Raw genomic sequence first — 22,390 nt, 5'->3', positions numbered from 1 at the left:
TCAGAGCACCCAAGGATCCTAGCAGTGCCCCCCCACCCCTACCCCCCCCGGCCCCCCAGCACCCAGTTTAGGTCCAAAAAGGGAGGGTCCTGGTGGGGGAGTCCTAAGGGGACAATACTGGGGGGGAGTCCTAAGGGGGAGCAACCGATCAGAGGGGGAGGTCTGGGTGGGGGGTCCCAAGGTGGGGGGGCTGACGGGGGTGTCCTGTGCGGGGGTTCTATGTTAGGGGCCTGAGGGGAGCCTCGTGGGGATTTTTGTGGGGGTCCTGTGGTAGGGTTGGGAGTCTCCTGGGGGTCTCCTGAGGGGTCCTGGGGGGGGGGGGTGGGGGTGGTGAGTGCCAGGAATTTGGGTGCCCAGCTCGGCAGGGTATTGGGGTGCCTTGGGTGTTGGGGTGCCAGATATAAGGGTGCCCTGGTGTCCAAGGTATTAGGGTGCCAGGCATTAGGGTGTCCACCTGCCCTGGGTATTGAGGTGCCAGGCATTAGGGTGCCCAGAGTGCCCTGGGTATTGGAGGGCAGGTGGTGGTGTGCTAGGTTTTGGGGTGCCCAGGATATCAGAGTGCCAGTCATGGGGATGCCAGTTATTGGGGTGTCTAGGTGCCCAGGTTATTAGGGTGCAAGGCACTGGGGTGTCCAGGTGCCTTGGGTGTTGGGATGCCAGGCATGGGGCTGCCCAGGTGCCTTGGGTATTGGTGTGCCAGACATTCGAGTGCCCAAAGTATTGAGGTGTCAGGCATTAGGGTGCCAAGTATCGGGGTGCCCATGCGCCTTGGGTGTCGAGGTGCCAGTTACTGGTGTACTACTTTTTGGGGTGCCCAGAGTTCCAAGGTGTTGGGGTGCCCAGGGTGCTGCTGCCGAGGTTTTGGGGTGTTGGAGTGTCTGGGCTATCGGGCTGCCAGGAGTGCCAAGGTTTTTGGGGTGCCAGGGCTTAGAGGGTAGGGCGTTTGGGGTGCCCAGTTTAGGGCTGCTGGTGTTTTGAGGGTCTCTGGGTACTGTCGTTCAGGGGTGCCGGGGTTTGGGGTTCCCAAGGTTCGGAGCTCGGGGGTTCCCGGTGTTCGAGGGGGGCTGGGGAGTCGGGAAGGTGCCAGGATTTTGGGGTTCCCGGTGCACGGGGTGCAGTGCCGGTGGCCGGTGCTGGTGCGTCCGAGGCTATAAATAGCGGCTGCGGTCACAGCCTCCCCTCCCACCCCCCACACCGGGCCCCTCCCGTGGCCGCGGGGGCCGGACCGGGGCTGTGCTTAAAGCCGCCGCCGCCGCCCCCCGCCCTGCCACTTACCGCCCGCCCGGGCCTCGCTCCGGACCCGCACCCCGCCGGGAACCGGCACCGGGAACCGCTGCTCCGCTCCGGACCCTACCGCGAATCGACCGGACCCTACTGAGAACCGCTGCTCCTTTCCGGGAACCCACCGGCAACCGATCGGACCCCACCGGACTCTACCGAGAACCACTGCTCCTCCCCGCGACCCCACTGGGAACTCACCGGGACCTGACCGGACTCCACCGGGACTCTACTGGGAACTGCTGCTCCGCTCCGGGACACCACTGGGAACCGACTGGACCTCACCGGGACCCTACCGGACCCTACAGGCAACAACTGTTCTGCTCCAGGAATCCACCGAGATCTCACCGGACCCCACCGGGAACCGACCCGTAGGCTACTGGGACCTCACTGGGCCCCGCTCCGGACCCTCACCCCATCGGGAACTGGTACCAGGGACCCCGGACCGCTCCGGGGTGCTGCTGCTCCAGTACCGGGAACTCACCGGGGACTGGGAAGCGAGTCCGGGAACCGGCTCTGCCACCGGGAACTGCCACCGGAACCCCCACGCGGGACCCCGGGACCCACCCAGGACCCCACCGGGATTACCACTAGGAACTGAGACCCCACCCCGGGCACTCGCATTAACTCGGGACCCCTTTAGGACCCCAGGATTGATCTGGGACCTCCACCCCAGGCACTAGGATTGACCTAGGACCCCCTTGAGGACACCAAGAGCTACTCAGGACCTCAGGAACACCTCAGAGGACACCAAGGGTGACCCAGGACCCCACCCAGCACCCCCACTGAGACCACCAGGAGCAACCCAGAACCTTGATCACCCACCCAGGACCCGTCTTGAGGACACCAAAAGCCACCCTAAAACCCCCACCAAAGGACCCCGACAACTCCCTCCGGATCCCCACTGAGACCAGCAGGAGTGACCCAGAAGCCGTGTCGAGGACACCGGGAGTGACTCAGGACCTCCACCCTTCGGCCACCAACCCCCAGCGTGGTCTACAGCCCCCCCTAGCAGGAGCCCACCACCAGCAGCCAGCCGGCCAGCGGCGCCCACCATGAACTCCAACTACGATCCGCAGACGGCGGGGGAGGAACCCGAGGAGCTGCCGGCCACCGAGAAGGACCTGGCCGAGGACGCCCCTTGGAAGAAGATCCAGCAGAACACCTTCACCCGCTGGTGCAACGAGCACCTCAAGTGCGTCAACAAGCGCATCGGCGACCTGCAGAAGGACCTGAGCGACGGCCTGCGCCTCATCGCCCTGCTGGAGGTCCTCAGCCAGAAGAAGATGGGGCGCAAGTACCACCCCCGCCCCAACTTTCGCCAGATGAAGCTGGAGAACGTCTCGGTGGCCTTGGAGTTCCTGGAGAGGGAGCACATCAAGCTGGTCTCCATCGGTGAGCCCGGCGGGGAGGGGGAGAATGATGGCAGGGGGAGGGAGGGGTGGGCAGATGAAGGAGGGGTGGGAGGAAGGTGCAAGGTTGGGGGTGATGGGCACGTGGGGATGGGGCTGGAGGTGATGGACACGGGAGGATGAACAATGGGGGTGCAAGAGCAAGGGTGATGGACACGGGAGGAAGGGCCTGGGGGGAGAGGACAAGGGGGATGGACACGGGAGGAAGGGGCTGGGGGGAGAGGACAAGGGGGATGAACACGGGAGGAAGGGGCTGGGGGGAGAGGACAAGGGTGATGGACATGGGAGGAAGGGGCTGGGGGGCAAGGACAAGGGTGATGGACATGGGAGGGTAGGGCTGGATGTATAGGGTGGTGTTGGACACATGGGGCTGGGTGTGCAAGGGTGGAGTTGATGGACACGTGGGGCTGGGTGTGCCAGGGTGAAGGACGTGGATGAGTGGAGAGAGGCTGAGTCTGCACCCCCAGGGTGCTGGTGAGGGACCCCAGGGTGCTGAGGTGCCCTGCGGGTGCCCCGAGATGCCCTCAGCTTAGCACTGGGGGGGAGTCCTGTGGGTGCTAGGATGGTGCAATATCGCCTGTGCTGTGGGTGCCCCCAGCATGGCACTGGGGTACCAGTGACCCTGTGGGTGCCCTGGGATGTCCCCAGCATGGCACTGGGGTACCAGTGACCCTGTGGGTGCCCTGGGATGTCCCCAGCATGGCACTGGGGTACCAGTGACCCTTGTGGGTGCCCCCAGCATGGCACTGGGGTACCAGCGATTTTGAGTTCCCCAGGATGTCCCCAGGCTGGCAGTGGGGTGCCAGGAGCCCTGTGGACACCACATGATGTCCCCAGCCTGGTGGTGGTGGTGTGCCAGGGACCCTGTGGGTGCCAGGATAGTGGGGCCTAACCATGCACTGTGGGTTTTCTGGGGTGTCTCAGCCTAGCAGCGGGGTGGCAGAGACACTGTGTGTCCCAGGGATGCCAGGATAGTGGGCACCCTGCATGTGCTGTGTGTGCCCTGAGATGTCCCCAAGCTGGCAATGGGGTGCTGGGACTCTGTGGGTGCTCAGGGGTACCTCAACCTGGCACTGGGTTACCATGGATGCTGCAGGTACTCTGGGATGTCCCCAGGGTAGCACTGGAGTGCCACAGAGACTGTGAGCACCCTGAGGTGCCTACAGGTTGGCATTGAGGTGCCAGAGACCCTGTGGGTGCTCTGGGATGTCCTCAGGCTGGCACTAGGGGTACCATATGGTATCCCTCAGCTGGCAGTGGGGTGTTGGGGTGTATCTAGACTGGCCCTGGTGTGCCAGGGACATTGTGGGTACCAGGGATGTCAGAAGAGTGGGGACCTTACATGTGCTTTGGATACTCTGGGGGGCCTCAACCTGGCAGTGGGGTGGCAGGAACCCTGTGGGTGCCAAGATAGTGGGCACCCTGTGCATGCTCTGAGATGTCCCCAAGTTGGCACTGGGGTACCAGGGACTCCAGGGGTGCCAGGATGCCAGGGTAGTAGGAACCATGGGGATGTCCCCAGCCTGGCAGTGGGGCGGTGGTGACCCTGCGGGTGCCCCGGGAGACATCTCCAGGCTGGCACGGGAGCTACCAAGGACTCCCTTGGGGGCATCCCCCTGGTGCCAACGTTGCCACCTTGGGGGATGCCCGCAGACAGCAAAGCCATCGTGGATGGGAACCTGAAGCTGATCCTGGGGCTGATCTGGACGCTGATCCTACACTACTCCATCTCCATGCCCATGTGGGAGGATGAGGAGGAGGAGGATGCCCGCCGGCAGACGCCCAAGCAGCGCCTGCTGGGCTGGATCCAGAACAAGGTGCCCCAGCTGCCCATCACCAACTTCAACCGGGACTGGCAGGACGGGAAGGCACTGGGGGCACTGGTGGACAACTGCGCGCCCGGTGAGCGGGCACCCCACGGGTACCGGGGGGAATGGGGGAGGGGTGGGGCACTGGAACACGCTGCTAGGTGGGCATGGGGGGCACTGGGTACTGAGGGGCAATCGCACCTCCAGTTAGTGGTCTGGGGGCCAGAGGAGTTTGGAGGGCACTTTACCCCCTTGGTAGTGGGCATGGGGGGCACAGGTTTAGGTGGCACTGGGCATGGGGTCAGTGGCACCCCCAGTTGGGGAGCATGGGGGGGATACCCCTATGGTAGGGAGTGGGTGGGGGAGGGGGGGCAGCTGCTCCCCAGTCTTCAGAGGGCACTGGAGACAGAGTGGGGCAGTGGTAGCGGTGGCCAGCACCCCCCCAGATGGTGCTGGTGTGGGGCACTGGGGGGCAGACTGGTGGGCATTAGGAGGTACTGGGGGCCATGGGAGGATGTTGGGGGGAGATACTGGGGGTCATTAGAAGTTGCTGAGGGGGCACTGGAGGACACTGGTGGGCGCCAGGGGCGATACTGGTGTGCATGAGGAGATACTAGAGGACACTGGATGATACTGGTGGGTGCTGGGAGGTTCTGATGGGCAGCTGGGTGCTGATCCCTCCCCGGGGGGTACCCATCTGACTCCCCCCCTCCCACTCCCTTCTGCCCATGCCAGGCCTGTGCCCAGACTGGGAGAGCTGGGACCCCAACCAGCCGGTGCAGAACGCTCGGGAGGCCATGCAGCAGGCGGACGACTGGCTGGGGGTCCCCCAGGTACTGGGAGCACTGAGAAGGGCTGGTGTCCCCATATAGGGGGGGAGGGAAAGGGGGGGGAGGGGCTGGGGGTGCCAGTGGGTGCCAGGGAGGGTGGAGAGGTCCCTCAGGAGGGGCCTTTGGGTATAGGGGGCAGTCCCTGAGGGGGTCCTTGGTGATGGGGAGGATCCTGCAGGTGGAGAGGAGGAAGATCCTCAGAATGTCCCTAAGGGGTGGGGGGACAACCCTGCGGGTGTAAGGTGTGTGTATGTGTGTGGTGTCTTTGTGGGGGGTGTGGAGGGGTCACAGGGGAGGTCCCTGGGGGCATCCCTGGGGCTGGGGAGGTCTTTGGGAGGTGCTGGAGGGGGTATGGGGGGGTCCTTGGGAGGTGCTGGGGGGCCTCTGGCAAGGTCTCTTGGGGGGGTGGTCCTTGGGTCTGGGTGGACTCTGTGTGGGTGGTAGGAGGGACATGGAGCATGGGACCTTGGATGAAGTGGTGCCAGGAGGGGGTGACGAGTGTCGGGGTGTCCCCTCCAGGTGATCGCCCCTGAGGAGATCGTGGACCCCAACGTGGACGAGCACTCGGTGATGACCTACCTGTCCCAGTTCCCCAAGGCCAAGCTCAAGCCAGGGGCACCCATCCGTGCCCAACAACCCCAACCCGGCCGTGCCCGCGCCTACGGGCCTGGTACGCCACTGGGAGGGATGTGGGCAGGGGGTTGGGGGGCACAGGATGTGGTGGATCACCTCCAAGCCCAAGGGCAGCTTTCCAACCATGGGGCACCTCCCCACTCCATACCCAGGGGGGCATCAGGGTCACCCAACGTGCCATCCATGCCCAAGGACACCCCTGGGGTGTGTCCCGTGACCAGGAACCTTCTTAGGTGCCAAGGATTCTCCTCTTCTGTGCCTAGGGGACACTTTAGGGTCCTTCAAGGTGCCACCCATGCCTAGGGACCCCCACGGACACCTCAGAGACACCCTAAGGTGCCATCCATGCCCAAGGACAGTCTTGCACTCTCCAGGGTCCCACTCATGCCCAGGGACCGGCCCAAGGTGCCACCCATGCCCAGGGACACCCTGGGGTCCCCATAGGTGGAGCCCAAGCCCAAGAACCCCCTTTAACCCCAATGTCCTCTCCACACCTGGAGATACCCAAGCCCCCTGGGGCTACCTTAAGGTCCCAAGCTGGAGGTGTTGGGGAGGTCCTAGGGGTTGGGTACCCCCTGACCCCCCCCACCCCCCTGGGCACCCTCAGGCATCCAGCCACACGGGAACGTGGTGCTGAAGCCGGCGCAGTTCACGGTGGAGACCTTGGAGGCCGGGATGGGAGAGGTCCTGGTTTATGTTGAGGACCCTGAAGGCCACACTGAGGAGGTAGGTAGGGTGGGGGCCACCTGGGTCCCACCTGGCACCCATCTGACCTCCCCAGAGCTCTTCAGCTCTGCGGGGGGGTCACCTACATGCAGAGGATTCTTCTCCCAAGGCCAAGGTGGTGCCCAACAACGACAAGAAGAGGACCTACAGCGTCACCTACATCCCCAAGGTTGGGGGGCTGCACAAGGTGAGCACCCAGCACCCAGGATATGGGGAAGGAGGTGGGTTTGGGGGGGTTCTAGGTGGCTGGTGGAGGACATGGCCACCCCTGATCTCCACCATGGTGTGTCCCCCAGGTGACAGTGCTGTTCGCGGGGCAGAACATCGACAAGAGCCCCTTTGGGGTCAATGTGGGCATGGCCTCGGGGGATGCCAACAAGGTGACAGCTCGGGGGCCTGGGCTGGAGCCCGTGGGCAACGTGGCCAACAAGCCAACCTACTTCGACATCTACACTGCAGGTGGGCATGGGGTTGGGTGGTGGCAGGGCCGTGGCTTGGTTGGGTGGCTCTCAGGACCATGTCCTCATGGTGGCATTGCCCTGGCTTGGTTGGGTGGCTCTGAGGACAACACTCTGATGGTATGGTGGCCATGACCTGGTGGCATTGAGCCGATGTCCTCCTGGTGACAGGAGCTGGCCCAGGAGATGTTGGGGTGGTGATTGTGGACCCTCAGGGTCGGAGGGACACAGTGGAGGTGATGCTGGAGGACAAAGGAGACAACATCTACCGCTGCACCTACCGCCCCGTCCTGGAGGGGCCACACACCATCTGTGTCACCTACGCTGGAGCCCAGATCCCCAAGAGCCCCTTCACTGTCAACGTGTCGGAAGGTGAGGTCCACCCCAGGGGTCACTGCCAGGTCCTCTATCACTGTGTCCTCCCCATCTCCTCATGGCATCCATCGGTGCCAAGTAGTAGTCCCATGGCACCCCTGTGTCCCCCAGGGTCTGCCTATGGAACCCATTTGTCCCCAGGGTGTTCCCATGGGTCCCCTATGTCCACAGAGAATCCCATGGCACTCGTTTGTTATCAGGTTGTCCCCATGGCACCTTGGCACCCCTGTGTCCCTATGGAACCCATTTGTCCCCAGAGTGTTCCCATGGGTCCCCTATGTCCACAGAGAGTCCCACGGCACTCATATGTTCCCAGGTTGTCCCCATGGCACCTTGGCACCCCTGTGTCCTTATGACACCCATTTGTCCCCAGGGTGTCCCTATGAGTTCCTTTACACCTCTGAGAGCCCCATGTTCCCCCCTCTGCCCCCACACCCCCACAGTCCCATCCTTGGGCAATCCCAGCACCCACGGGCGCTGGCACTGGGCTGTCACCCGTGGGTGACACAGTGCCATGCCATGGCAGCTTGCAACCCCTCGGCGTGCCGGGCCACTGGCCGTGGGCTGCAGCCCAAGGGCGTGAGGGTGCAGGAGGTGGCAGACTTCAGGGTGCTGACGAAGGGCGCTGGCACCGGGGAACTGCGCGTGCTCATCAAGGGACCCAGTGAGTGGGGTGAGGGGGGAGGGTAGTGGGTGGAGGGCACCAGGAGGTGTCCACGGGGCTTGCGTGGTTGGTGGGCACCCATAAGGGTGTTCATGGGGGTAGTGCATGGTTGATGGGCACCATGAAGATGCCTGTGAAGGTTTCATGGCTGGGAGAACACCTTGGTGATCTGCATGGAGGGATGCCCATGACTTGTTGTGGGGATGCAGGGGGTGCATTATGGGATTGCCCCCATCTGACCCACCCCACCCCATCCAGAGGGCACCGAAGAGCCAGTGAAGGTTCGGGACGTGGGTGATGGGGTCTACGAGTGCGAGTACCACCCCATGGTGCCCGGCAAGTACACGGTGGCCATCACCTGGGGTGGCTATGCCATCCCCCGCAGGTCAGTTGGAACCTCTCTACCCACCCACCCACTCATGGGTGATCCCTGACCCACCTGGCACCCCCCACCCCGTGACCACCTCTTGTCCCCACAGTCCCTTCGAGGTGATGGTGGCTCCTGCGCCAGGCACCCAGAAGGTTCGAGCCTGGGGCCCAGGGCTGGAAGGAGGTGTGGTGGGCAAGTCAGCAGACTTCGTCGTGGAGGCCATTGGCACTGAAGTTGGCACCCTAGGTAAGAGGGGCACCTGTGGGTGGGGAAGGGCACCCACTCATGGGGCCATCAGCCTGAGGATAAAGGAGTTGGGGTGGAGGCCACCATGGTGGGGATGTATTGGGTGGTATCAGGGTGAGGATGCGACTATGGGACAGAGGACATCAGGACATCAGGGGATGTGGGTATGGAGTGGGTGGCACCTTGGGGACATGGGCACAGGATGGGGGGCATCATGGTGGGGATGTGGGTGTAAGGTTGAGGTGTGCCATGGTGGAAATAGGGACATAGTCTGAAGAACACCATGATGGAGTCAACTGAGGGTCACCCTGGTAACATAAGGGGTGGCACCACGTTGGGGACATGGGCAAAGAGCAGATGCCTCCATGGTTGGGACATGGGCACAGGCTGAGGAATACCATGGTGGAGAGCAAGGTCACTGCCATGGGGCCATAGGCATGAACACACGTGGGATGGCATCATCCTGGAGTCTGGAGACAAGGACTGGGGGTCACCAACCTGGTGACATATTGGATGACACCATAATAGAGACATGGGCAAAGGCTGAGGGGCATCATGGTGGAGACAAGGACTGAGGGTCACCACCATGGTGACACATTGGGTAACACCATGATGGAGACGTGGTAGGCTGAGGGACACCACGATGGACTCAAACAAGGGTCACCAGCATGGTGCCACAGCCACAGGCGGCGCTGTCACCAGCTCGTGGCGCAGCGGTGGCGGCGGCGCCCCAGGGGCAGATGTGACGGCACTGGCGCCACCCCTGCAGGTTTCTCCATCGAGGGCCCGTCGCAGGCCAAGATCGAGTGTGACGACAAGGGGGATGGCTCCTGCGACGTCCGCTACTGGCCCACGGAGGCCGGGGAGTACGCCGTGCACGTGGTGTGCGACGACGAGGACATCAAGGACAGCCCCTTCATCGCACACATCCTGCCCGCTCCCAACGACTCTTGGCCAGAGAAGGTACCCTGGGCCCCACCGGGGGACACAGCACCTTGCAGAGCCTCACTGCAACCCACAGGATCCCATGGAACCCCAGAGAACCCCATAGAGCCTCACCGCAACCCAGAGAACCCCATAGAGCCTCACCAAACCCCATAGAGACTCACTGCAACCCAGAGAACCCCATAGAGCCTCACCAAACCCCACAGAGCCTCATCACCACCCAGAGAACCCCATAGAGCCTCATCACCACTCAGACAACCCCATAGAGCCTCACTGCAACCCATAGAACCCCATAGAGACTCACCACAACCCGGAGAACCCCACAGAGCCTCACTGAACGCCATAAAGTCACCACACACAGCCTCTGTGGACACCCGCTGCCACCCTTGGGTGCTTTGCCCATTGCTGTACACTGCCAAGCCCTGCTGCCCTCATCCCTTCCTGGATGCAGTGTGGGGTGGGTGCTGGTGCCACCATGACACCCTCACCCTGACTCCCACCCACAGGTGAAGGCCTATGGGCCGGGGCTGGAGCCCAATGGCTGCATCGTGGACAGGCCGGCAGAGTTCACCATTGACACCCGCGGTGCTGGCAAGGGGCCCCTCAAGCTCTACGCACAGGTAGGGTGCCACTGGGTGCCCTTGAATTCCACTCAGTGGCACTGGTTGCCCTTGAGTTCCAGTGGGTGTTGTTGGGTGGGAGTCACTGAATTCCACGGGGTGTGGTTGGGCAGCCACTGGGTGCCAATGGGTGCTGTTGGTTGTTGTTAGGTGCCACTGAGTTCCACTGGGTATAGTTGGGCACCCTTGAGTGTCATTGGATGTCATTGAGTTCCATTGGGTGCCATTGTGTACTATTGGGTGCTATTTGGTACAGCTGGGCACCTTTGGGTGCCATTGGATGCTGTCAAGTTCCACTGGGTGTGATTGGTCACTCTGAGTTCCTTTGGGTGCCACTCAGTTCCACCGGATGCTGTTGGGCACTGCTGGGTGCCATTAAATTCCACATGATTCCACTGGATGCTCTTGGGTGCTTTTGAGCTCCGTTGGGTGCCATTGGCTTCTAGTGAGAGCTGTTAGGTGCCACTGGGTGCTTCTGGACACCACTGAGTGCCCTTAGTTGCTGCTAAGTGCCACTGGGTGCTACTGAATTCTGTTAGGTGCCATTGAGTGTCACAGGTTACTGTTGGGCACTATTGGGTGCTATTGAGTTCCATTGGGTGCCTTTGGGTCTCATTGAGTTCCACTGGGTGCTGTTGGGTCCCCTCACTCCCTTTCTGGTCCCCTCAGGATGCCGAGGGCTTCCCCATCGACATCAAGGTGAAGGACAATGGAGATGGCACCTACCACTGTGTCTATGTGCCCACCAAGGCCATCAAGCACACCATCATTGTCACCTGGGGAGGTGTCACCACCCCCCGCAGTCCCTTCAGGGTGGGTGCCATGGTGGGGGGTCCATGGGTTGCTAGGGTGGCCACAGGGGAGTCTGTGGGGTGATGGACATGGAGATGGGGGTCCCAGACCTAGAGAGTGTGGTGGAGATGGAGGTCCCTTGGACTGTTAGGCATGTAGGGTGTTGGGGTGCCATGGGGTGCTGGGCATAGGGGTGGGGCTCCCATGGGTGGTGAGGAAGGGGTGCCAGGGTGGGGGTGGAGGTCCATGGGGCAATGGGAAAGTGAGGGGTGCTAGGGTGGGGGTGAGGTCCCTGGGTGGGGTTCCAGAGGTGAATATAGGGGTCCTATAGGGTGATAGACATGGAGATGGGGGCCCTACACCTTTGGGGTGATGGACATGGGGATGGTATGCTGGCCACAGAGATACGGTTCTCATGGGTGATGGAGACAGGGTGCCAGATCTGCAGGGGCTTGGGGTGCTGGGGTTGGGGTCAGGGCTCCCAGATCCATGGGGTGCACCTTGGATGCCCACTGTTGACACTCCCTGTGCCTGCAGGTGAACGTGGGTGAGGGCAGCCACCCCGGCAGGGTGAAGGTCTACGGGCCAGGCGTGGAGAAGACGGGGCTGAAGGCCAACGAGCCCACCTACTTCACTGTCGACTGCAGCGAGGCTGGGCAGGGTGGGTCCCCACTAGGAAGGTCTCATGGGGACCCCTCTGTGCATGTGGCACCCATGTCCTACATCTCTGGTCCTGGTCCAGTACCTCTGGTCTAGTATCCCTGGTCCATCATCCTCAGTCCTGGTCCTTGGTCCTGCATCCCTTGTCTTGCAGCCCTGGTCCTTGGTCCTGCATCCCTTGTCTTGCAGCCCTGGTCCTTGGTCCTGCATCCCTTGTCTTGCAGCCCTGGTCCTTGGTCCTGCATCCCTTGTCTTGCAGCCCTGGTCCTTGGTCCTGCATCCCTTGTCTTGCAGCCCTGGTCCTTGGTCCTGCATCCCTTGTCTTGCAGCCCTGGTCCTTGGTCCTGCATCCCTTGTCTTGCAGCCCTGGTCCTTGGTCCTGCATCCCTTGTCTTGCAGCCCTGGCCCATCAACCATGGCCCGTCTGCATCCCTTGTCTTTCATCCCTGCTCATGGTCCCTCATCCCTGGTGCCTTTGCTCCACCCCCATGTTCCTGGTTCCCCCATACCGTGGCACCCCCCTGGGCGGGTGCTGACAGCGGTGTCACCCCGTAGGTGATGTGAGCATCGGGATCAAGTGCGCCCCAGGGGTGGTGGGACCGCTGGAGGCTGACATTGACTTTGACATCATCAAGAACGACAACGACACCTTCACGGTGAAGTACACCCCGCCGGGCGCTGGGCTCTACACCATCATGGTCCTCTTTGCCAACCAGGTACCGGGCACCCACCTCACACCTCGGGTAGCCCTCGAGGGTCCCCTCCCTCCCTTGCCTGCTGATGTCAGAGGGTGGGTGGGGCTCTGCCGCTCTGTGTCACCTTGTCACCCTCTGTCCCCTTCTAGGAGATCCCCAGCAGCCCCTTCCGCATCAAGGTGGATCCATCCCATGATGCCAGCAAGGTCAAGGCTGAGGGACCTGGGCTCAACCGGACAGGTGAGGGGAGAGAGACAGCGTGGGGGTTTGTGGATGCTGGAGGGTTGGGTTTGTGGATGCTGGAGGGTTGGGTTTGTGGATGCTGGAGGGTTGGGTCTGTGGGTGCTGTAGGACAGAAGGTCCTGGGTGCCAGGAGGTTGGGTGCTGTGGAGCTGGGTGCTGTAGGGCAGGGAGCTTGGGTGCTGTTGGGGTTGGGTGCCATGGGGCAAGGTGCCTGCTGTGGGTGCCATGAGTGCTATAGGACTGAGTGCTGTGGATTTGGCTGTTGTAGGGCAGGGTCTGTGGGTCTGGGTGCCATGGATATGAACAATGGGTGCTGAGGCTCTGTGGGGCAGGGGTGGAGGTGGGTCTGGGTGCCAACAATGGGTGCTGACACTCTGTGGGGCAGGGGTGGAGGTGGGTCTGGGTGCCAACAATGGGTGCTGAGGCTCTGTGGGGCAGGGGTGGAGGTGGGTCTGGGTGCTGAGGCTCTGTGGGGCAGGGGTGGAGGTGGGTCTGGGTGCCAACAATGGGTGCTGACGCTCTGTGGGGCAGGGGTGGAGGTGGGGCAGCCCACCCACTTCACGGTGCAGACGAAGGGAGCTGGCAAGGCCCCCCTGGACGTGCAGTTTGGGGGGTCAGGACCTGGCCCAGCTGTGAAGGACTTCGAAGTGATTGACAACCATGACTACTCCTACACAGTCAAGTACACCCCCCTGCAGCAGGTACCCACCACCTATGGGCACTCCCTCCCATACAGGCATCCCATAGGAGCACGCCCAGGGGCACCCACAGGGCACCTCTTCCAACATGCTGCAGGGCCACCCATCCTACGTGGACATCTTACATGGGCACCCATGCCATAGGAGCATCCAGAAGTGCACCCATCCCATATGGGGACCCATAGGCCACCCATCCTACTTGGGCACCCTATATGGTCTCCCTCATAGGCACCCCATCACCTGGGGTGATGACCCCCAAGGACACCCCACATGGGCACAGTCATGGGCACCTTATATAAACACTCCAAGGACCCACACACCATCACCCAAGCTCCCATGTGTGCCCTAAATTCCCCTATGAACCTCCTAGAGCACCCATGGGTCCCCCCAACCCCTCCCTAGCACTCATGGGTGCCCCCATTTTCCCCCCCCCATCCCCATAGCACTCCCATTTTGAGCCCCTTTTTTAGCCCTCTCCCTGGTGGGTGAGGCTTGGTGGGCACCCCTGTACCCTGGCAGCACCCTAAGGTGGAGTTGCACCCACAGGGTCCTCTGGCTGTGGTGGTCACCTACGGAGGGGACCAGATCCCCAAGAGCCCCTTCCCTGTCACCGTGGCCCCTCCACTGCAGCTTGGCAAGGTCAAGGTGCAGGGGCTCAACAGCAGTAAGTTAAGGGCACCCAAGGGTGGTGGGGGGCACCTAAGGGGGATGGGGGGAGGGGGAAACATCCAAGGGTTTGGGGTCTTCCGTGGGGTTATATCAACTTGGTGGGACCTTCTGTCTATGGAGCTCTTCATTGGGTAGGTCCACCCTGGGGTAGGGGGCACACCTTTGGGTGCCAGTGGCACATGGGGTATGGCACCTCAGTTGGGTTGTGGAACCTGCTGTCTATGGGGTGTGAAACCCTTGGGCTTGGGGTTCTCCCTGGGGTGGTGGCACTTTGGTGGGTTGTTGGACCTTCTGTCTATGGAGTTCTCCACGGGGTAAGTTCACCCTGGATTGGGGGGCCACCCTTGGGTGCCGGGTGCCCCCCTTGACCACCCCATGTCCCCCTCTCCCGGCAGAGGTGGAGGTGGGTCAAGCCCAGGAGTTCACAGTGGAGACCGCCGGAGCTGGAGGGCAGGGCAAGGTGGAGGTGAAGGTCACTGGCCCCTCCCGCCGCCCTATTCCCTGCTCTGTGGGTCCTGCCCCACCTGGGGCTCCCCACCCTGTTAGCTTCACCCCACCCGAGGAGGGACCCTACAAGGTGGAGGTGACCTACGATGGACATCCCGTGCCTGGCAGCCCCTTCCCGCTGGAGGCTCTGCTGCCCCCCGACCCTACCAAGGTCAGTTTGGGGAGGGGTTGACCATCACCACCACCCTAGGGCCTTACAGGTGCAAAGTGTCACAGGGGGTTGTGGCACACAGGGGCCTTGCCTGCTCCTTGCACCCTCATGGTGGCCACGCCTGGTCCTTGCACACTCCTTGCATGTTCATAGGGCCTGACCATGTCCTTGCACACTCAGGCTGACCAGGTGTGGTCCTTGCACCTTCAGGCTGCCTTTGCACACTCCTTGCACACTCTTTGCATGTTCGTGATGCCCATGGTGCTTGCATGCTTACAACACCTCTGCATCACCACCAACCCCATCACTGTTACTGTCTTCATCACCATCAACATCTTCATCATCTCCACCACCACCCCCATCACCATTACTACCTTCAGCATCCTCACCACCACCAGAACCACCTGAATCACTACCCACTCCACCCCCCTCCACTGTCCTCACCATCCCCATCACTCTCTCCCTATCTCCACCACCTTCCTCATCCCCATCACTCTCTCCCTATCTCCACCACCTTCCTCATCCCCATCCCTACCTCACCATCCTCACCACCCCCATTTCCCCCCTCCTCCTAGCATCCCCCTAACCCCTGTGTCTCCCCCCAGGTGAGCGCCTATGGGCCGGGGCTGCAGGGTGGCCGTGTGGGCACCCCAGCTCCCTTCACCATCGACACCAAAGGCGCTGGCACTGGTGGCCTGGGGCTGACGGTGGAAGGCCCCTGTGAGGCCAAGATCGAGTGCCAGGACAACGGGGATGGGTCCTGCTCTGTCTCCTACCTGCCCACGGAGCCTGGGGAGTATGCCATCAACATCCTCTTTGCTGAGAGGCACATCCCTGGAAGCCCCTTCAAGGCCGTAGTGACCCCCGTCTTTGATCCCAACAAGGTGGGAGGAGTGGTTGGAACACCTTGGGGGAGAAGGACTTGAGGTGGTTGGGTGGTTGAGAACCAGCTGGAGATAGGGTCTGGAGAACATGTGAAGAGCAGCTGAGGGATCTGGGCAAGGCTCCTCCTAGAGAAAAGCAGGCTGAGGGGAGACCTTCTGGCTCTGCAACTCCCTGAAAGGAGATGGGGCCAGGTCAGGGATGGTCTCTTCTCCTAAGTGATGGGATGAGAAGAAGTGGCTTCAAGTTGACCCAGGGGAGGTTTAGGTTGCACACAAGGAACAATTTCTTCACCGAAAGCACTGTCCAGGCCTGGCCCAGGCTGCCCAGAGCAGTGGTGGACTTGCCATCTTTGGAGGTGTTTCAAACCGTGGTGCTGAGGGCCATGGCTTGGTGGTGCCCTGGCAGTGCTGGGTTGGGGGTTGGACTTGCTGACCTTCCAGATGTCTTCCAACCCAACCCATCCTGCCATTTCCATTCCCAGGTGACAGCCAGTGGGCCTGGTTTGGAGCGGGGCAAAGCTGGCGAGGTGGCCACCTTCATGGTGGATTGCTCCAAAGCCGGGGACGCCGAACTGACCATCGAGATCATCTCGGAAGCTGGGGTGAAGGCCGAGGTCCTCATCCAGAACAACCGGGATGGCACCTACACCATCACCTACACCCCGGCCTGCCCCGGGTCCTACACCATCACCATCAAGTATGGTGGACATCCCGTCCCCAAGTTCCCCGTCCGTGTCACCATTGACCCAGCTGTGGACACCAGCGGTGTCAAGGTCTACGGCAAAGGCGTGGAGCCGAGAGGTGAGAAGCCAGGGACATCTCCATGGGCACCTCCTCCCCTGGCCATCACTATGGGCACCTCCTCCTATGGGCACCTTCTCCTTGTGGCCATCACCATGGGCATATTTTCCTATGGGCACCTTCTCCTTGTGGCCATCACCATGGGCATATTTTCCTATGGGCACCTTCTCCCTGTGGCCACCACCATGGGCACCTCCTCCCATGGGCATCCCATCCCTGTGGGCACCTCCTCCCACTGAGCACTCCCATGGGCATCTTCTCCCTGTGGCCACCATCACAAGCCTCCCTTCCCTCCCCGCACCTCCCTTCTCCCCTTGACCATCCCAGCCTCGCGGCCACCCCTGCCCGCACCGCTGGGTGCTGAGGGTGCTGTGCCGCAGGGGTGCTGCGTGAGGTGGGCACGGACTTCACGGTGGACGCCCGGGCGCTGACCAAGGTGGGAGGTGCCCACGTCAAGGCCAGGGTGGTCAACCCCTCGGGGGCCACCACCGAGACCTACGTCACCGACCACGGCGATGGCACCTACCGTGTGGACTACACCCCCTACGAGGACGGTGAGGGACCCCCCATGGACCTCATGAACCCCCTGAGAGGCCCCCAGAATGTCAGCCAGCGATCCCTGAACCTCCTGAGTTGTCCTCAAACTCCCACACTCCAACCCAGGACCCTGAAACCCTACAAAATCTTAACTATGAGCCTCCAGACCCCTTGAGAGCCCTCAAAATCCCAGTCAGGGGCATCCAGCCTTCCCTTAATCTCCTTGAGGTGCCTCCAAACCCAGGGACCTCTAAAACTCCCAAAACCTCACCAAGGGACCTCAACAACCCCTCAAGGGACCCTCCAAAAACCCTAACTGGGGACCACTAAGCCCCTGGAGCTCCCCTCAAAACCTCATGTAGGGATGTCCAAAACCCCAACTAAGGTCCCCCAAGTCCTCCAAAACCTCAACCATGAATTCCTGAGCCCCTTAAGACCTCTCAAAACCCAACCAAGGGTCACTAAACTCCAACCCAGGACACCCAAACCCCCTGAGACCACCCAAAAAACTCCAACCAGGGATCACTTGAGTTGTTCCAAACCTCTAACAGGGTCCCCCGGGGCCCCAAAACCCCTCTAGGGACTCCCACAACCTTGAGCAAGAGCCCTCAAGCCCACTGACATGCTGCCAAACCCTAACCAGGGACACCAAAACCCCACTCAGCCATTTCCAACCCCCCTGAGACCACCTCCAAACCTCAATCATGGACCCCCTAGTCCCAACCAGGTGTCCCCCCATGCTGCTCCAAACACCAACCAGGGACACAAAACCCCCAACCCCCCTGAGACAACCCAAAACCCCAACTAGGGTCCCCCCAAGCTCCCTAGGTTACCCTCAAAACCCCAATTAGGACCCCAAACTCCCACTGAAACAACCAGGGAGCCCTGGGCTGGGGGTGATGGTGTCCCTTGTCTGCAGGCATGCACCGGGTGGAGGTGACCTATGATGACGTGGCTGTTCCCAAGAGTCCCTTCCGCGTCGGGGTGACAGAGGGCTGTGACCCCAGCCGCGTGCGGGCACATGGGCCCGGCCTGGAAGGTGGCTTGGTTGGCAAGGCCAACCGCTTCACCGTGGAGACCAGGTGGGCACCAACCCCCAGCCACCACCAGCCCACCACTTCCAGTTCCTCTGAGGGATCTACCACCTCCCTCCCATGCCACCGACCTGGTATCTCCTTCCCTTCCCGTGGCTGTGCCATCTCCATCCTATGCCACTAACCTGGCATCTCTATCCCCTGCTACCAGCCTGGCATCTTCACTCCATGGATGTGCTACCTCCATCCCATGCCACTAACCTGGCATCATCATCCCCTGGATGTGGCACCTCCACTCCCTCCCATGGCTATGTCACCTCATGCCACTAACCTGGCATCTCTGTCCCCTGCCACCGACCTGGTATCTTCACCCCATGGACGTGCTACCTTCATCCCATGTTACCAACCCATCTCCATCCCATGCCACTAACCTGGCACCTCCATCCTCTTGTCACAGAGGTGGCACCTCTGTTCCCTTGCCACCAAAGTGACATCTCCATCTCTCTGCCATGGAGGTGGCATCTCCATCCCACTTCCACCAGCATGGCATCTCCCTCTATCTGTCGTGGATGTGATCCCCTTGAGCACCCATCCACAGACATGCCACCTCTACCCCAGGTGGCCAGGCCACCCCTGGCAGTGTCCCTGAACATTGTCTTGTCCCCAGGGGTGCGGGCACCGGGGGCCTGGGCCTGGCCATCGAGGGTCCCTCTGAGGCCAAGATGTCCTGCAAGGACAACAAGGATGGGAGCTGCACTGTGGAGTACATCCCCTTCACGCCTGGCGACTACGACGTCAACATCACCTTTGGTGGACACCCCATCCCTGGTGTGTGGTGGAGCTGGGGGATGGGGCAGTGGGGACCTGGGGGGCTGTGGTACCCATCATGGGGGTGGGGAGGAGGAGATGGGTTCCTGGGTGCTGATGGATGGAGGAGCTTGTGCTGGCCTCATGTCCAACCCCCATGGTGTCCCCAAGCCCATGCTGACCTCACCATGGCTGCACTCATTCCATGCCCACATTGCCCCTCTGCCAACTTCATGGCCACGGCTTTGGTGTCCTCATGGTCATGTTGGCCTCATGGATGCGTTGACCCCATGCCCACGCTGACTCCGTGCCTACATTGACCCCTTGGTCACACTGACCCCATGCCTATGCTGACCCACCCCCATTTCTGCAGGAAGCCCCTTCAGGGTGCCTGTGAAGGATGTGGTGGACCCCAGCAAGGTCAAGTGTTCAGGGCCAGGTCTGGGCCCTAGTGTCAGGGCCAGGGTGCCCCAGACCTTCACGGTGGACTGCAGCGCTGCAGGGCTGGCACCCCTCGAGGTCACAGTGCTGGGACCTTCTGGTACGTGGGGACATGTGGTGGGGTGTTGAGAGGTGTCATGGCCCATGGGGTGATCTGTCCATGTGGTGTCCTGTCCCATAAAAGGTCCTGTTCCACAAGCTGTCCAGCCCCAGGGATGTCCTGCTCCGTAGGGTGTCCAACCCCATGGGATACTCTGCCCATAGATGTCTTTCTCCAGAGGTTGTCCAATCCCATAGATCCACAGGCTGTCCTGCCCTATGGACTGTCCTCCTCTGTGGATGCCCTGCCCATAGCTGTCCTCTAAAGGCTCTCCAACCCCACAGATCCCATGCTCCATAGGGAGTTCTGCCCTATGGGATGTCCTTGGGCAGGATGTCCTACTCTGGGTGAAGCTCTGCCCCGTGGGATGTCCTACCCACCATGGGTCACCTCACCGAGGACCTCTCCCCACAGGCCTGGCAGAGCCAGTGGAGGTGCGTGACAATGGCGATGGCACCCACAAGGTCAACTACACCCCGGCCACCGATGGTCCCTACACCGTGGCTGTCAAGTTTGCCGACCAGGAGGTGCCCCGCAGGTGACGACCACCACCCTTGGGTGAAGCTGGGTACAGCTGGTGGGGGGTGCTGAGAATAATTCCAGCGCCAGCTTGACCTCTTTGTCCACCCACAGCCCCTTCAAGATCAAGGTTCTGCCAGCCCACGATGCCAGCAAGGTGAGGGCCAGCGGGCCTGGGCTGAGCGCCAGCGGCATCCCTGCCAGCCTGCCTGTGGAGTTCACCATCGACGCTCGCGACGCCGGGGAGGGGCTCCTCACCGTCCAGATCCTGGTCAGCATCCATGGGTGGGGGCCTGGGGGAGGGCAGAGGGGCTGACCACCAGGAAGGGGTGGAGGGGTGGGCATCCATAGAGCAGCTTTGCACCTATGTCTTGGGGTGGTGGGAGGTCTTGTGGGATCCGCAGGGTAGTCTGGCAACCATCTGTGGGGTGCTGAGACCCATACAGTATCCTGGCACCCATCCATTGGGTGCTGAGACCCATGTGGGGATCTAGCATCCATGCCATAGGATGATGAGCCCTCTAGGGTGCTCCGGCACCAATGCCTTGGGTACTGAGCCCCACAGGGTGCTTTGACACCCATTCATTGGGTGCTGAACCCCATATGACTCTCTAGCATCCTTACCATGGGGTGTTGAGCCCTATATGTAGACCTGGCACCCATCCTTTGGGTGCTGAGATCCACAGGGTGCCTTGGTACTCATCTATTGGGTGCTGAGAGCCATTTGAGGATCCAGAATCCATGCCATGAGATGCTGAGCCCCATGAGGTGCTCTAAGCCCCATAGGGTATTTTGGCACCCATCCACTGGATGTTGGGACACACATGTGCCCTGGCACTCATGGTGTTGGGTGTTGAGCCCCACAGTGTGCCTTGGCACTCATCCACTGGGTGCTGAGCCCCACAGGGTGCTTTACCACCCGCCCATTGGGTGCTGAGCCCCATAGGGTGCCCTATCCCTTGTGCCATGGGGTGCTGAGCCTTCTGGTGCCCCACAGGACCCCGAGGGCCAACCCAAGAAGGCCTCAATCCGGGACAATGGCGACGGCACCTACACGGTGTCCTACGTGCCCGACCTGCCCGGCCGCTACACCATCACCATCAAGTATGGTGGCGACGAGATCCCTGCCTCCCCCTTCCGCATCCTGGCCGTGCCCTCTGGCGATGCCAGCAAGTGCCTGGTCACAGGTGGGTGCTGCTCTGTGGCATCCCCCTGGCATCTCTGTCCTGACCCTCACCGTCCCTGAGCTGCCTCCTGCTGACCCACCGTGGCACCTTGGCATCGCCCCACTGACCCATGGCCTCCCTCTGCTGCCCCACGGCCTTCCCATGGCATCGCCACTGACCCGTAGCACCCTCCTTCTACCTTGTGGCATCACCCTGCTGACCCACAGCATCTCCTCACTGACCCATGGTGGCACCATGGCATTGTCCCACCACCCTATGGCATCCCCCCACTGACCCCATGGCATCCCTGCTCTGTCCCATGGCATCCCCACACTGACCCACAGCATCCCTGTGCTGCCCCATGGTGCCCCCATGGCATCCCCACACTGACCCACAGCATCCCTGTGCTGCCCCACGCTACCCATAGACTTCCCACTGCTGCCCCATGCACCTCCAAAGCATCACCACTGACCTACAGCATCCCTGTGCTGCCCCATAGACTCCTCCTGCTGCCCCATGGCATCCTCACACTGACCCGTGGCACACCCATCTTTGACTCACAGCTGCCCCACAGCATCCCTCTGCTGCCCCACAGACTCCTTATGCTGCCCCATGCCACCCCAATGGCTGCCCCCCATGCCCTGCCCCACAGCTGCCCCCATTCCATCCTTTCCCACCTCCCCCTCCCTTCCCCACCCCACAGTGCCGTGGGGACAATTGGGTCCCCCCCCAGCTCAGAGCAGGACATTTTGGCCCCCCGGAGCCCCCTGGCCACCCCCAAAGTCCCCCCCTGGAGCTCCCCAACTCTGCCCCACACCTCATGGCTTCTCCCTGGTCTCTCTTTGCAGTATCCATTGGGGGCCATGGACTGGGTAAGTGGAGCCGGGGGGCCCTCTGATGCTGGGGTGGTGGTGAGGGGACAGCTGGGGTTGGGTTGTGGGTCCACCAAGACCACCTCCTCCACCCCAAACCCTTCTCTTCTAGGAGCCTGCTTGGGTCCCACCATCCAGATCGGGGAGGAGACGGTGATCACAGTGGATGCCAAAGCTGCTGGTCAAGGGAAAGTGACCTGCAAGGTGTCCACCCCTGATGGGGCAGAACTGGACGTGGATGTGGTGGAGAACCATGATGGAACCTTTGATATCTACTACACCGCCCCTGAGCCTGGGAAATACGTCATCACCATCCGCTTTGGGGGAGAGCACGTCCCCAACAGCCCCTTCCATGTCATGGTGGGTGGCTCTGAGGATCTGGGGTGGTGGGTGGAGGCTGTGGTGGGCATTGTGGGGTTGGGAGATCATGGTGGGAGGTGTGGTGCTGG

At 61.7% G+C, this 22,390-nt stretch overlaps 1 protein-coding gene across 1 annotated transcript in view; it reads left to right on the top strand.

Moving 5' to 3' along the window:
• Positions 1-1,323: 1,323 nt before the first annotated feature.
• FLNC (filamin C) overlaps positions 1,324-22,390 on the top strand; it is a 34,246-nt gene continuing 13,179 nt past the window's right edge. Inside the window, 31 exon segments of the mRNA XM_068169565.1 lie at positions 1,324-2,673; positions 4,344-4,592; positions 5,234-5,331; positions 5,848-5,998; positions 6,569-6,687; positions 6,797-6,874; positions 6,984-7,146; positions 7,317-7,517; positions 8,047-8,184; positions 8,443-8,569; positions 8,664-8,800; positions 9,570-9,763; positions 10,252-10,365; positions 11,035-11,178; positions 11,695-11,818; positions 12,373-12,533; positions 12,662-12,752; positions 13,287-13,456; positions 14,000-14,117; positions 14,518-14,780; positions 15,386-15,664; positions 16,147-16,465; positions 16,846-17,019; positions 17,922-18,084; positions 18,704-18,864; positions 19,217-19,384; positions 19,799-19,922; positions 20,018-20,174; positions 20,901-21,090; positions 21,918-21,941; positions 22,054-22,301. Coding sequence (XP_068025666.1) covers positions 2,334-2,673; positions 4,344-4,592; positions 5,234-5,331; positions 5,848-5,998; positions 6,569-6,687; positions 6,797-6,874; positions 6,984-7,146; positions 7,317-7,517; positions 8,047-8,184; positions 8,443-8,569; positions 8,664-8,800; positions 9,570-9,763; positions 10,252-10,365; positions 11,035-11,178; positions 11,695-11,818; positions 12,373-12,533; positions 12,662-12,752; positions 13,287-13,456; positions 14,000-14,117; positions 14,518-14,780; positions 15,386-15,664; positions 16,147-16,465; positions 16,846-17,019; positions 17,922-18,084; positions 18,704-18,864; positions 19,217-19,384; positions 19,799-19,922; positions 20,018-20,174; positions 20,901-21,090; positions 21,918-21,941; positions 22,054-22,301 — 5,187 coding nt within the window. The 5' untranslated portion in view covers positions 1,324-2,333.

The sequence above is a fragment of the Melanerpes formicivorus genome, unplaced genomic scaffold (assembly GCF_026170545.1).
Source record: "Melanerpes formicivorus ecotype bairdi unplaced genomic scaffold, bMelFor1.0.p_v2 SCAF_3, whole genome shotgun sequence".
Classification (NCBI taxonomy): domain Eukaryota; kingdom Metazoa; phylum Chordata; class Aves; order Piciformes; family Picidae; genus Melanerpes; species Melanerpes formicivorus.
Note: the sequence above shows the minus strand (reverse complement) of the source record. Positions and strands in the feature narration are given on the sequence as shown.